Source organism: Canis lupus, chromosome 25, assembly GCF_003254725.2.
Source record: "Canis lupus dingo isolate Sandy chromosome 25, ASM325472v2, whole genome shotgun sequence".
NCBI classification, from domain to species: Eukaryota; Metazoa; Chordata; class Mammalia; order Carnivora; family Canidae; genus Canis; species Canis lupus.
The window spans coordinates 1965507-1981542 of NC_064267.1; the positions used below are offsets into that span (position 1 = coordinate 1965507).

At 37.1% G+C, this 16036-nt stretch overlaps 1 protein-coding gene across 6 annotated transcripts in view; it reads right to left on the bottom strand.

Annotated features, from left to right (window-relative positions):
* The window catches only part of NHLRC3 (NHL repeat containing 3), a 61148-nt gene that overhangs the window by 44171 nt on the left and 941 nt on the right, over window positions 1-16036 (bottom strand). For 3 of the 6 annotated variants that reach the window (XM_049100822.1, XM_049100821.1, XM_025462408.3), the window contains exons 2-7: window positions 15700-15852; window positions 15240-15387; window positions 12777-12977; window positions 10606-10697; window positions 7570-7682; window positions 6383-6580 (exon numbers count right to left, since the gene is read on the bottom strand). In XM_049100822.1, the coding sequence (XP_048956779.1) occupies window positions 6383-6580; window positions 7570-7682; window positions 10606-10697; window positions 12777-12977; window positions 15240-15387; window positions 15700-15852 (905 nt within the window). Of the gene's footprint in view, window positions 1-3556; window positions 6581-7569; window positions 7683-10605; window positions 10698-12776; window positions 12978-15239; window positions 15388-15699; window positions 15853-16036 lie in introns of those variants that run through there. The other 3 variants (XM_049100824.1, XM_049100823.1, XM_025462410.3) reach the window with 2 other exon arrangements.

The following is a 16036-nucleotide window of genomic DNA, read 5'->3' on the forward strand; positions in this document are numbered from 1 at the left end:
AACAGCTACAACTAATAAATGCATAGAATAAATTTGATACAGGTATCTAAAATATGTCTCAAAAGAAATGCATAGAATCTAAATTGAAAAAAAAAAGTAAAATCTTATTATAGGACATAAAATAAGACATAAAAGCAGAGTAACTTATTTTCCTGGATGCAGAATCTGAAAACCATAAAAATTATCCTTTCCAAACTAATGCAGGTTAATTTAATACTGAATTTCTTAGGAATGCTTTTTATCTGTAAAAAGATACCCAACTACTACAGTGGCTTAAGTAACTAAAATGTTTAACTATCTTTCATAAAAAAATCTGGAGAAAGGAATTACCAGGCCAGGACAGTGGTTCCCCAATCGTAAAAACCAGCCTCGTTCTTTCTGCCTTCCTTAAGAATGTTGGTTTTTCACTTGCAGGTGGCTGCTGCAACTCCAGGCAACACTTGAGTGTTCACTCAAGTTCAGGTTGGGGAAGAAGGGAGAAGGCAGTGGTGCTAAGTATACCTATCTTTTTTTTTTTTTTTTTTTAAATCAAAAAAGCAAATGATTCTTCAGAAATCTCCCAGGAGGTTTCCATTTCTGTTGTACTGGCCAGAACCATATCATGTCATTATGCTTAGATGCTAATAAGCTGAGAAAGCAAGCACCTACCTTCCAGTCTTCAAGGTTGTGTAAGGTAAGGAAGAAGGTTGAGGATGGGTACTTAGCCAACCAAGTGTTAATATTTCACAAATTCTAGTCAGAAGCTCACTTTTTCATTCAAACAGTTCTGTTTTCCAAAGTAGAATGTATACTCCAGAAAAGGAGTCTTTACCTTGCTCACCACCATATTCCTGGTACCTAACACGCAGTCATCTGTTGCATGACTAAATAGCCTTAGTGCCAAATGAAAACATGTTTTTTTAAAAGTGGCCATTCTAAATGATAGATGACTTAGTGTATGACAACTATTATCTTTAGTTTTCAACAATGGGACTAAACACAGAATCATACAATAGGGAAAGTCATCTAGTCTCACCATCTTCCCAGTGTAAGAATTTCTGCCCAAAGGTGGCACGGTTTCCCATCTTTGGCTTACATACTACAAAAAAAGGTGTGGTGAGTGCTTACTGTGTGTCAGGGACTGGGTGTAATGTGCTTTATGCACGATCTCATTTCTATTCACAACGGTCCCATGAGGAAAATACTATCATTTTCATTTCACAAAAGAAAAATGGTGCAGTCTCAAAACAACACAGCAAGTAAGTGGCAGGGCCTAGATTAGAACCCCGGTTAACCGACCTCCAGATTTCAAGTTCTGAATCACTGAACTTTACCACTTCCAATATGAACACAGTCTGTTCCATTGCTAAACAGCTTTTTTGCTAGAATGTTCTTATACTAAGCTGGACCATTTGGCCACACTATTATTTCTACTCATTATCTTCATTCTGGAGGAAAGCTCAATAAGTCTCTTCATAATCCTATATGATCACTCTTTGAAGGTCTCAGAATTATTTCCAAACACCATGTTATTTTGGTCAACTGCTTTTGGATTAAAGTCTATCTGTAGGATTCTCTTTTAAATGTAGCATCCAAAAGGAAACTCAACACCACAAACCTGTTTACCAGGGTCAGAGGCTATATTACAGGAGCTAAAAAACAGGTTGCCCCAAGATGAGCCACTTTACCATATATTACATGCAAGCAAAATTAAATCATATCAATATAATTTCACTGTTTACAATGGAAGAAACAAAAGTTTCAAAAAGTGCTATTTTTCATTGCTCATATTCTCAGTTCTTATATACAAAAGGAATATCTACAGGTCATCAAATGTCTAAGGATTAATTTATAAACTCATGAATTCTATGCCTAAGTGTCTGGTGGAGAAATTATTTAGCCTCTCTAAATTTTTCTTATTTATAAAAGAGTCAGCAACCACAAGACAAAATTGTTTAAAAGAAACAAGAAGGGGGCAACCCAGGTGGCTCAGCGGTTTAGCCCCGCTTCAGCCCAGGGTGTGATCTTGGAGACCTGGGATCAAGTCCCACTTCGGGCTCCCTGCATGGAGCCTGCTTCTCCCTCTGCCTGTGTCTCGCTTCTCTCTCTCTCACTGGTCTCTCATGAATAAATGAATAAAATCTTAAAAAAAAAATCTAGTAAGGAAAAAAGGAATAATTCTCTGTTAATATGAATGCATTTTCTATTGTACTATATTCATATTCAGGTTGTAGTTTAAAATGTATTATTCACTTCTGGCTATTAGACTGGCTTTTATTGGGACGCCTGGGTGGTTCAGTGGTCTTTGGCTCAGGGCGCGATCCTGGAGTCCCGGGATAGAGTCCCACATTGGGCTCCCTGCATGGAGCCTGCTTCTCTCTCTGCCCATGTCTCTGCCTCACTCTGTCTGTCTCTCATGAATAAATAAACAAAATCTTAAAAAAAAAAAAAAAAAAAAAAAAGACTGGCTTTTATTGAAAGGCTCTTCTTGGTTTTGTTCTTTTAAACATGAAAATGGCCAATTAAACAGTAAAAATTCCCAGTAACCCTTAGAAAATATGTCACCTATAAGCTAATTTCCTCAAGACATACAAGCTAAAGAAAAAGAAGAAAACTTAAAAGTATGGTTTACCTCAATTTTTAAAAAATTCAAAGTATAAAGAAGGCCCACAGACGGTTTCAAGAAATGCTTATAAGCAGGACTCTACTGCCCTCTTTTGTAGCAAGAATGAAACACAATGCAAGTGCCAAATAGGGCACTTTCTAGGATGAACTGAAAGGAAATACACTTTGGGGCTTGTTTTCCCAGATAGATGGTCAACTACTAGGCAGGGAATACCTGCCTAAATCCCTTCACGAATTTGTTTTGTATGTCTTTGTTGAATAAATCAATCTGACTTATTCTGATTTTTCTAAACGTTTTTTTGATTATTGCTGAAACTTTAGAGTCAAGAGTAAAATGAAGTCATACATTCAGGATACTTTTTTTTTTTTAATGATTCTAATGGATTTGGTGAGCCAAAGGAGCAAAAATCTAGACAGTTTCCAGTTGTTGTGTAGGCTATCCAAAATATGCTGCTTTCAAATCCAGTGTTTAAAATGAACAAGGCCTCCGGAAGATGCAGCACTGCTCAAGGCAGGGCGAGATGGACTGGGAGAACACTACGGGCAGCGACAATAGGACACCGAGGCTCCTAGTCAGCCCCACGCCGGCAGGACCTGCACTGTGTGAGCGGTGCGGCCAAGTGCCTCAGTGTCAGAAATGCATAATGAACAACTGCGATCTCACTAAATAAAATAAAATAATATAATATAAAATAAAATTAAATAAATAAATAAATAAATAAATAAATAAATAAATAAAATGAACAAGGGTGGGGCAGCTCGGTAGCTCAGGTCATGATCCCAGGGTTCTGGGATGGAGCCCCATACATCTTGCTCCTGCTCCGTGGGGAGTCTGCTTCTCCCTCTGGCCCACCCTCTCCCCCTGCTTGTGCTCTCTTCTCTTTCTCGCAAATAAATAAATAAAATCTTTGAAAAATAATTAAAAATACAACCAACAAAGCCAAAACAAAAATTGGGACTTGAGTGCCTTTATTTAGTGTGACAGTCACATTGTTTGAAGCAGTCTTTTAAGTGATCTAAGCACAAATTATATAGGTCTTCTTAGTTTACCTTCAGATTGCACACAGGTTTTCTCTGAGGACAAACATTCCATTGTAGAAACCCCATGTCACACTGGAAGTCAGGAAGATACCTCCAGGCTTCAGTCTTCTAATTTAGAAGCCATCCCCTCCCCAACAGCCACCTCCACCACCACACACAAACACCCCAATAGATCTAGAAAGCAGACACATAAAAAGGTTCTATTTCCAATGCAAAAACATATGGAGTTAGTTAGTATCACTAGCATTTATACCTACCCCCCATCTCAACACCCAGGCTGTTTTTGGTCTTCTAAGAAACCTCTCACAAAATGTGCTTCAGCCTACACTTTATGTGCCAACGAAGGAGGATATTCTCTCAGCGCCAACCTGTGATTTCAGGATTGCTGAAATTATTCAGTGGAGTAAGAAGTTAAAAGCTGCTTTTATGGGCAGCCTGGGTAGGCTCAGCGGTTTAGCACTGCCTTCGGCCCGGGGTGTGATCCTGGAGTCCTGGGATCGGGTCCCACGTCAGGCTCCCTGCATGGAGCCTGCTTTTCCCTCTCCCTGTGTCTCTGCCTCTCTCTCTCATGAATAAATAAATAAAACCTTTAGAAAAAAAACCCTGCTTTTATAAACAATAAAATCAAAATTAAACAGAAAGCCAGATAATACTGCCTTTTTCTTTCCAAAAATTTAATTTGTATCTTCAAAATGAAAATACATTTTCTCATTTAACCAATTAATCCAAAGGGGGAAAAATGAAATATTATGAACACAGGAATACTAATAAACACTTCAAGCAAAGTTTATAGTCACAAAATTTTCAGCAAGTTTTATAAGAATCTGTATAAAACGAAGTTAAATATAACACTTTTGAAACAATGAGATCAGTTTACTAACCTGCATTCCTGAGACATTTGTACTTCCTGTCCTGGCTTAAAAACAAAACAAAAACCCTCAAATCACTTTCCTTTATCCAAATAAATTTACTATATTGGCTAAGCTGCATAAAGTTATGAGGATAAGTTTTGAAAAAAGCAATAAGGGCAAAATTAAGGCAAACTTGATAGTTGTTATCAGGTAAATCGCACATTTAGAAGGATCTTTGTTAAGAATTTCTGCCTTTAAAATACTCGAAACTGTATTATTTCAAACAGCACATTGGTATCTGTCATACATCTGATCATAACAGCATTCCTGGAGGAGGAAAGACAATGATGTTCTCATTTCACTAAAAAGAAAAACTAAGATGACTCACTTAGGATCAGAGAGCTTGACCAGCGGCACAAACACACTTATCAAAGGCCTTGGAACAGGGTAAAGTTTCCTGCTGGTTGATTTACCTTCCAAACTGCATCAAGATATGATCCAAGGATCAAAACAGTTTGAATTCCCTGAGGTATATGCAAAACAGACTGCAGCCATAATGGGTGTTGACGAAAGTCAGCTCAAGACTTCTCACATGCTACATGATTTGCAGTACAAGACTAGGATAGGGAGGGAGATGGATATAAGAAAAGGGAGGAATGATCATCCTACAGTCAGGTTCAACTAAAACCCCAAAACAAACTGGAAAGATGGTCTTTTCTGGGAAGCAAATATTAAAACCAAAGGGGTAGAGAGACCTAGAATGTTAAGAAATTATTCATCTTAATAGTGCAAAGTATTCAGTACACATCCCCATATAAATAATTCTAAAGCTCCTTTGAGGTAGAAAGATGTTAGGAATGAACTGAGTTCATGTTTAACAAAAAGAAAAAAAGAGAAAGGAAAGAGGCACTGAAGAGAGGCCCTATTTTTAATGCTACCTTTAATAAAAACTATTGCAGTCTACACTTATAAAGATCCTTTTCAGTAAAGTACTTGAATGCCTATTGTTTTATCTCTACATTTAGAGGTTGAGATTAAGGATCTTACAGCTAAAGGACTCAAGCCAAGCTGGGCTCTTAAAAGAAAGCCTACCAAAGTTCCTAGCAAGCTTATAACTTTTTACAACTTGTCCACTTGGACCCCCTTGTTTTTCCCTCTTCTGTTTCTCAAGCTGGGGCTCAAATTAACTTTACTGGCAAAATCTCCAGAATCCTCTCCATCAGAAGTAATGTTGCTACTTCCAAAAGTCCTGCTACACATAAGCCTTGCTGTCATTGTGTTCCATCAGTGTGCACACTTATCTCCCCACTAAACTAGAAGCTACTGAAAAGGCACACAAAGATAAATCCTGCTTCTTCATCTTTGAATCTTTAGGAGCTAGCATCCTGTGGTACACTTTCATCAAGAGTCCATCTGACTTGATCCCTCAAAATGTACATTTTATAGAAGGTGAACAAACTGGAAGTTTGTAGCTCTTCACGTGGAATTCAATACATCCTGCACAACCAGGTTTTATCCCTTTCCCTCTTCCTCCCAGAGAGAATGAGTTCTACCAGAGGCAAATTACCCAGGTTACAACCTTAGGCCCTTTTTCTGACCCCATTATTTTAGAATTGTATTTCCTTCATTAAAATATCCTTATGTACTTACAAGTAAAACTAAGCCACAAGAATAGCAACAAAACATATAGCTTTTCATGATATACAAATTTCTTCATCACCAGGTCACAGAAAAATAAACATGTTCTTATGCTTGGACATTATTTGTCAGGACTTAACAATGATTTTGAAAATCTGAACTTCCACTTAAAAGATCTCCATGGAAAGAAACATTATGAACCGAATGAAAGAAAATAGCTATTCATAGGGACATATTTTTGTACTTGCTTTGCTCCAATTTCTGCTACATAGATCGCTCCAGTCTTCCCACTGACATCCAAGAGATGAGGTAACACTTGATCTGCTAGTTGGATTGTGCTTATCACAGAACAGTTGCCAATGCTTCCCACTGGGGGTGCTGCCACCAGTAAGAGCCTGCTAAGGTTCAGCTGGCCTATAATCACATACTTTCCATCAGGAGTAAATCTAAAGAGGAAAACGTTTTACAGAATAAATGTATGCAAAACCAATAAAAACTTTGACTTTCTCAACATTTATGTCCCTTATGGCGCTAAACAATAGGCACCTCTACTTGCTGAAGGTTGCTTTCAAGGAGGATTTAAAATCTGTCTAAATCTGCTGATGAGGGAATAGATTTGTGAGGACAGATGTAGCCAAATACCAGCTTAAACAACAAAAATAATAGTATGCGAGTACCACACAAAATGAAACTAACGCAGAGTCAGTGCTAGGCTGACACTGTAGACTCAAGATTTCTATTTTCATTCTGTGTTTAAAAATTCATCACATGTATCTCGAGGGTGAACGCTGTAGGAGGTGCAGCATATGTTATCTCTGTGACCTGGATCCCACAGCGCGCTGGGAGTTTCATTGCTTTTGCTCTGCTTGGGATTTAAAATACTATTATGTGTTCTCTGCATACTTGGTTCTGCCCCCTTTTCACTTGCTGAAAATTAGTAATATTTTAAACTTTCAGCTAGCTCTTCAGAGAAACTAGCATAAACCAAATAAAACAAGCATTTTTTTTTCTTTCAAGATTTTATTTTATTTTTCTTTCAAGATCAAGTACCTGGGTGACTCGGTTGAACGTCTGCCTTCAACTCAAGTCATGATCCCAGGGTCCTGGAATCGAGCCCCACATCAGGCTCACTACTCAGCGGAAAACCTGTCTTTCCCTCTCCCTCTGCCTGCCGCTCCCCCTGCTTATGTCCTTTCTCTCTCTGTGACAAATAAGTAATTTTTTTTTAAGATTTTTTGAAATTACAGTTAGTTAACATGTAGTGTAGTATTAGTTTCTGGGGAGAATTTAGTGATCTATCACTGGCATATAACACCCAGTGCTCATTACAACAAGTGCTTTCCTTAATGACCATTACAAACTAGCCCAGCGCGCGCCCCCCTCCCCGCCACCACCTAATAAAACAATCATTTTAAAAGAAGAAGAAAAAAATTACCTGACTGAAGAAGGTCCCTCTTCTGTGAAACAATTATCCCATGCTCCTAACCACTCCCCGGTGTCTTTATCAAATACTTGAATTCTTTTATTTCCTCGGTCAGCAACCCACACCTGAGAAACCATAAAAATTTTTCTTGGAAAAGATCCACGTCATAATAAGAAAGAAAACAGAAGGGGGAGAGAGGAGGGATGAATGTTTATTTTCATTAGTTTCAGACACATCATCTTAGTACTTAGAGGACCCCAAAGAAGAAGGTATTAAAAGCCCTATCTTCAGACAGGAAATTAAAGTTTGAAGCAAGCTTACAATATGTAGGACAGCCACTTATGGCCACTTCTCTTAACTCAAAGCCCATACACTCGGTCTACTCTAATAAACATCTGAATAACTAAAAAATGAGGGTCTTCCGTTATGATTCAGAAGATTAGCACAGCACTGAGAGGAAACAGAATCCATTCATTCCTCCAGCAAGCATTCTCTATCCCACTGAGTACTGCCAACCTGTCAGTTCTTGGGTTAGGTTAGAAGACAAAAACAAAGAAATGCAACCTTGCTCCTTAGGAGCTCAGGCTAGGTGGAAGCCAGGTGTTCATTCCCATTGCAGGTATCACTAAACATCTCCCTGCTATTTACCAGGTGCCAAGTTACTGAAAGAGGATGCTTAGAAGATTTTAGTAGCATCTAAAGAATATAGGCTAACAACAGGTTTAATTTAGTTTTGCTATAGGCTGAAATGAGTTACTAAGGAAAGCAGACTCACTCTAAGTGACATTCCATGTACCACATTTGATGAATGCAACCTATGGCATATATACAGTGAAATGAGTTTAGGATGTGAGGCTAGGATTGTAGAGGGGTATGTACAAATGGACTGGACATGTGGGCCAGCCCTGCAGACCTTTACCTCCTCCTTTCAGGATCTTTAGATTTCTTGGGTTTGTGGATTCAGGGACTATTTTTTCAAAGCAATCCTGACTATGTATTTGTCAATGCCTGTGAGTTTAAGTAGCCACTAAATTCATCTATAATAAGAAACAAATAAAGACTCACTGTATCACTTCAGAAAAGTTGTTCCCTAAGTAAGGTAATTACTCAAGACCTTTCTCTGGCATGATTCTTAGGAAGGATGATGGATTTCCTCAAAGATTTTGGGATTACTGTCTTAGATGAGTGATCAAGGAAGAAATACTGTTTAGACGCTACGATTGAATAATATTTTAGACTTAGTATTATCTTTTCTACTGAACATATCTTGATTATGAGAAATCTTGTTTAAGAAACAATAGCAGCGGTGCCTGAATGGCCCATCAGGTTAACCAACTTGAGACTTTGGCTCAGGTCCTGATTTCAGGGTTGTGAATTGAAAACCCCTGGTCGGGCACCACGCTCAACAAAAAGTCTGCTTGAGTCTCTTTCTCCCTCTCCCTCTACCCCTTTCCCAACTTGCACATGCTTATGTGCTCTCAAATAAATAAGTAAATCTTAAAAAAAATAACAAGTTCAGCTCTGAAACTAATTAACTTTTCATATAGGGCTGGGTGATGACTAAATGAGTTAATTAGGTAAAATACGCTGAATGCCATTGACTGTCGTTAAAACACTCGTGTGTGGAAATGAACACCCTCCTTTTTCAACATTCAGTAATGCCAGAGTATCCCCATCAAATGTTCTCCAAGGCTTCTCAAAAGGGCACTTATCACCATGGAGAATTTACCTGGATCCAGGTCTTGCCTGCTCAGAAACTTGATCTTACTCTTATTCCACGAAGGAAATAGTTAACGAGGGTCAGGAGGGTCCTGTGTTCAAAATCAGAATTCGAACTTTCTAGCTCCCCATTTCTAGACAAAATTCCCATGTTATCTTCCTATCTACATGGGAAATACTTGAAGATTTTATGATCGAAACATTCTCATTTTGTCTACATAGGAAGACAAATGACAATCAAAAGGTTGCTTGCTGAAACACAGAATCAAAAGTAGAAATGGATTAAACTTCTAACAATGTGAAGCCAAGATGGTCTGATGCATTGTGCAACAAGACATTTAGGCACTTAACGGTTACATATAAGGTAACTATGTACCAGACACCAAGATATAAAGCAAAAGAGATTCAGTACATGCCCTCATATAGCCTATGCTCTGCTAAGGGAGACAATTAATTGATTGTATTATAGCGTGATAGTTACTATAACAAGGAAATACAGGCTACTCTAGGAAAACAGAAGGAGAAACGAATATAAAACATTTTGGGTGGGGATCATAGGAAAGTAACCCCGAAGAAGTGATATATGTAGGCTTAAAGGCGTATAAAAGCAAGGAAGTAGTAGTGGATAGGGTGGAAAAAAAGAATGGGTTGAAATGGTCAGTTAAAGTTTTCTGTTCACCAGAGTGGAGCTAGTGAGAACAAAGTTGCCTGGCTGGCTCCGGTTTTCAAGCTGCCAAGATTAATCTCTCCCATTTCTCTTTTGATCAACATATTCCAGACTTAATTTAATTCTAAAATTAAAAATAGGATGCCTGGGTGGCTCAAGTGGTTGAGCATCTGCCTTTGGCTCAGGTTCTGATTCCGGGGTCCTGGGATTGAGTCCCACATCAGGCTCCGTGCAGGGAGCCTGATTCTCCCTCTGCCTATGTCTCTGCTTCTCTCTCATGAATAAATAAATAAATAAAATATTTTTTAAAAAATTAAATTAAATTAAAAATATATTCAAACACTCCTAGTAGTTTTCTTAACAGGAAAGCAACTCTTTTCTTTTACAGGTAACTTATATTCTATCCCAGTATTTGTTCCTTCTACCTTAAAGTGACCCAGGAAATCTATTTTGTTCACTTCTAAATATTCGGGAAACTCTCATCATTATAGGACCTAAACATTTACGAGTATGTGGGATACCCAGCCCCAGAGGAATTGCCCAGACACACCCAGACACACATAACATATGCAGATGTCCAGACACACATGTGCACCACGATCCATATATATAACCATACATTCAGACACACAGTCCCAGATACCATGACAGTGTATTTTTACCCGGTCAGTTGAATCAACTGTAACACTGTGAGGTATGTTGAACTTAGCAGGTCCCGTCCCACGTTCTCCATGTAGCCAAAGCACCATGAAGTCTGACAATGGCAAAAATAGTTGGTCAGAGCAACATATAGAATACCTTACATATTTGCATGTTTTTTGTCTTAAGTTGCAAACAAACTATTCAATTATACTCTCAATTGATTATGCTTTCCTGGCTTTCTGTTTATATACCAGTTTGCCTAATTCTTATGCTTTACCAAAACAAAACAAAACAAAACAAAACAAAACACAAAAAAAAAAAACCCTCTGTTTTAAGCAATTAATCGACTTCTTCACTATCTCCACTTGGGTTTCTCATCACTCAAAACTCTTTGTGGTTCATGTCAGTGTCTCCCTTCCCATCTATTGTGTTATTTGGTATTACAATTCCTGTGAACTTAAAAATTCACAACGTTTTTATAGTCTGTCTCCCTTCTTACTCCTATTGTAGGCCGAATTGTATCTCTACCCCAAAAGGTATATCCAAGTACAGGTACAGGAATATTCCTGTACCTGTGACTGTGACTTTATTGGTCATAGACTTTTGCAGACATATGAAGTTAGGGATCTTGTGATGAGATGATCCTGGATTCAGGGTGGACGCTAAATCCAATGACTAGTGTTCTCGTAAGAGAAAGGAGAAAGAGATCTGAGGCACAGAGACACAGAAAAAAAGGCCATTTGGAGACAGAGGCAGAGACTGGAGGTATGTTGCCACAAGCCAAGGAAAGTGCGGAACCATGGGAAGCTGGAAGAGGCAAAGAGGGAATGTCCCCTAGTGCCATTAGAGGGAGCAGGGAGGGCCTGCCCGATAGATTTCAGACTTCTGGATTTCAAAACTAGGAGAGGATAAAATTTCTCTTTACGCTATTAAGCTTCTTATAGCAGCCACAAGAAACCAATATACCTATCTATATCCAATCTGTCTCCTGAGTTTGGTTGTTTCCTTCATAGAATTTTTTTGATTCTTGCTTTATCTGCACTTTACCTCCCTTTAACTATCACCAACCAAACTCAGTTACTGAGTAATAAGCTGACTACATATCCTCCATGTATGAGTTTATGCTTTATCCAAATGACAGAGTTTACTGCAAATACATCCCAATACAGTATTTTGTCTTATAAAAACTCTGTAACACCACTTTCCTGCTACAAACCCTCAGACATTTTAAAGGCAAAATTATGGCAATGTGGTTCATGTCAGTGAATTCTTAGATAATCCTTTAAGAACATACCAGATCTTTTTTTTTTTTTTTACTATTCCAAAATTACATCCTAAGCTCTTTTCCTACAAGATTTACTAATTACCTGTAGACCTTTGAGTGATAGAGCCTTGTAAATGTTCCTCCCATTCCTCTTCTCCAACCAAAACCCATTTAGTTCAAGATCTACTTCCTTTATGGACGCTTGCCCTATTTCTCCAGTCAACAGTAATTTCTCCTTCTCCTAATTTTACTTTAACAGTCAATGCCATAGAGTAGCATTTAACTGCTTCATCTGAAATAGACCTGCACCTAGAATACTACTGAGAACACAGAGTACTAAATACAATGAAACTTTAGCTAATCAAACTGAAGGATATCTCAGCTCTGGGATGTCAAGTTCAGAAACTTCTCTTTCTTAACTGGATAGGATAACCACTTATTTCTTGAGCCCACTATAAATTCCCAAACTGCCTCCAGTTTAATTCAAAGGAAACATCTAAGTTTTGAAGAATAAGCAAGCATATTATCAGAATCATTTATTATTGGTCATCCAAAACATCCCACTTGAGCCTTTTAAACACAGCTTCATATATAATACAATATACAATAGTTATAGAGGGCCTGGGTAGCTCAGTCAGTTAAGTGTCCAACTCTAGATTGTGGCTTAGATCATTGATCTCAAAGGTCATGATATTGAGCCCTGTGTCAGGCTCCCTGGTGGGTGTGGAGCCTGCTGAGGATTCTCTCTCTCCCTCTCCCCCTTCCTTCTCCCTGGATCTCTCCCTTTCTCTGAATAAATAAATAAATAAAATTAAAAATACATATATACACACAGTCTATGGTTATAATATCATACCAAGTATCAAATAAATTTAATACATCCAACTTATTAAATAGCATTTTTAGGATACCATGCAAGCCACGTACCTTGCGACAATTTGATCAATCTGTTATTCAATCCTCCATCTCCATCCACAATGTAAATATCTCCTGTGTCCTCTACATATAATTCTGCAGGATTATCAAATTGCAGGGGATTCAAACCAGTGCCTTTTTTGCCTGGGGTACCCAAGACTTGAACAAGATCACCAAAGGAATTGTATTTTTTAATAGTATGACCGTAGGATCCTATAAAGATAAATATGCACACTTCACAAATATAACCCCTGTTTAAACATTCATGTTTTTCAAGTAAGCAGAGAGCAAGAATTTAATAGAATTGAAGAGTAATAAAAAGTTAATAGGCTCAGATAAACTAAACGCTGTATTTCACAAGCAATAGAGCTTCTTCATTAGTGACAACCAAATATCATGAATTAAAATTCAGGTACCTCAAAATAAGTAGATTCTAAATTCAAATAAATAAAACCAAAACAACTGGCTCATCATGTTAAATTATAGATACATCATTTTCTTCTGTAATTTTAAGTAAAACCTTGAATAAACATTCCTTGTAAAAAGAAATCAAGAAGGAACTGGAAAAGGAACTTACGTTTGAAAATCATTATTTCAGCTAATCATGTGCAGATCTCAAATTTTAGTAGATCAACAAAAAAGTTCATTATAATACAGATTTTTTTAAAACTACAATTTCTCCTTACAGAAACAAGTTCAATATTCAACCCATTAGTTTTTTTTCCTAAGAATAAATCTTTCCAAATCATTAGTATCTTCTCATTTATATCAAGACTTGAATTAAAATTATCTTACAAACAAAAATATAAAGTACGGTACTAATAATTAGGAAAAAACATAATGCAGTTAACAGAAACCAGCATGAAGGCATACCAAGGCCAAACTAACTGGTAGGCATGCAAAAGATAAACTGGATACAATGAACTCACTGGAAATAAAATGAAGCAATTTGCATTACAATTCTGGGAGCTTTGTACTGTCACTTTGTATTACTTAATAAACCTTGCTTTGCTGTCCACCAAAAAAAAAAAAAAAAAAAAAAGTATTTATTGTTATACCTTATTTGAATGCTTGAGAGAATTTGTAGCAACAATAAGAGAACAAAATATTATTAAAGGAAGCAACCGGAAAAAAAAAAAAAAAAAAAAAGGAAGCAACCTTCAAAGTTTCTAAAGAGTTGGCAAAAGACATAAAACACCAGTATATAACATTGTTTTGTTTTGGTTTTGTTTTGTTTTGCTAAGGCTCATTTATAGCTACATTTTTATTTACAGGGGTATTGTTTCTTCAAAAAAAAGAGGAAGGAATATAAAAAATGCCTTCAGATCTGTGCATTAAAAAAGCCCATTAGTGGAAAGAATGAAGAGATCATGTCTGTTCTTTTTATTTCTGGGAACCAATGAAGTATTTTATTTAAAAAACGATCACATGAATGGAATAAATTAAAAAGTAAAGGCCCTTAACAGTGAATACTGGGGAAAAAAAAGAAGTGAAAATAGTCACATTTCATTACAATATTACACGGAACTCAGAGGTAATCAAGATTTTTAGTTTAACAGGAATCATATCACTCAAAATATATCTTGAAATAAATGGATCATTGGCTGAGGCTTAGAAATCTTTTGGGTTCTGAGAACAGATGGTAATGGCACCTCTAACAAAAACTGAGAGTTCATTAATTCCAAAATGGTATCTGAAATAGCCATAAATGAAGAAACAGGATGCCCTTTGAGCCATATATGTAACTGGGCTAAAGAATACTAGAAATACTGCCTTCAAGATCCCATTCATTCCTGAGTTCCTGAGATCATAATGCCAGGTTATCTCTGGTATTGTCTTATCTTGAGCCGCAAGAACATGCAAACAGCTGTCTCTGAAAACATCCAGAGCTATAAATCCAACTATGCTTACTTTGATTTGCAACACATTCTACTAGAAGTATTTGATGAAAAGATTTCAGACATGGTGCAATAGGTAGGATTTCAGAAACAATAACACCAGCAGTTTCTGCAAATCCTACATTTTTGGCTGCAAAGCAGTCCTAGTTTTCTAGCACAATTTCTCTTGAAAGAGAACTGGTAAAGGAAAACAAGACAAAGACTCCATCCATTAACTTTTAGAGATTGCTATTTTTGGGGCTTTACTGAAGATGTTTAGAAGTTTAACCTGGGAAGAGCAACTGAGGCTTTAACAACTACAGTGATGATCCCTGCAAGGATGGTCTTGCAACTGATGTTTTAAAGAGGAAAAGTTCCTTGACAAGTTAAAGGAAAAATCATAATAATTACAGCCTTCTTTTTAAATGTTTTGACTCTACAGAAGTACACTATAGAGGTTTTCAGAAATGATCTCATATAAATCATTAAAGAAGTCAAAATTAGATTTAGCAACTCTTGATTTTAAAGCGTACAAGCAAGAACACGGGCAAAGATATGATTTCTAACAAGATAATTTAATAGATAGTACTACACATACCACTTCCTACATCCGTGATCCAGACAGACTGTTCATGTAGTGTACTGGCTGCAAATATACCATGAGGTGTGTCAACTGTATAATTCCAGGATCGTAGGAAATATCCATCCTCTGTGAACACTAATACCTTTGGGATGTTATCCCCTCTCTGAAGGTATATAAAAATAACTGCTTAGATAGGATCAGTTCTTAGAAAGTAGTCTTTATTTTGGTAGAGAGAAACAAAAATCAAAGGTTAATTGCAAAATTTAATGTTTAAAAAACGAGTTTCAAAACCTAACAGTATTAGTATCTACTACATTCAAAACCAAAGTATTTACTTACAACCAATTCCAAAGGAGAAACTTCACCATTAGCGTAACATAAACATATACGGTAACTTGGTACAGCAAAACAAGAAGAAATCGTTTCCTTGGTGTTTTTGTTTTGTTTTGTTTTTGTAAATCCCAATTTTACTAACCTGGGCTACGTAAACCAATCCGCTGAGGGAGTCAATTGCAACACAAAATGTTGTTCCAGTAAAGTATTCTGGACGCTTGGGCCAACCCACATCCAGCCGGTAAAGAATTTCCTTGGTTCTCCAGGAAATTTGAAAAGAAAATTTCCTTAAAACCTTCAAAAAAAAAAAAAAAACAGAAGGTGAAGATTCAGTTTACTCTGTAGGTTAAGAAAAGAAAAAAAAAAACAAAACAAAAAAAACCAAGTTAATTCTTAAGCACGCCTTGACAACGGACACAGAGCTGCTGAGACTGCTGGACGGAGAGGATTCGGAAGAAACGGATCTCTACGTCCAAAGA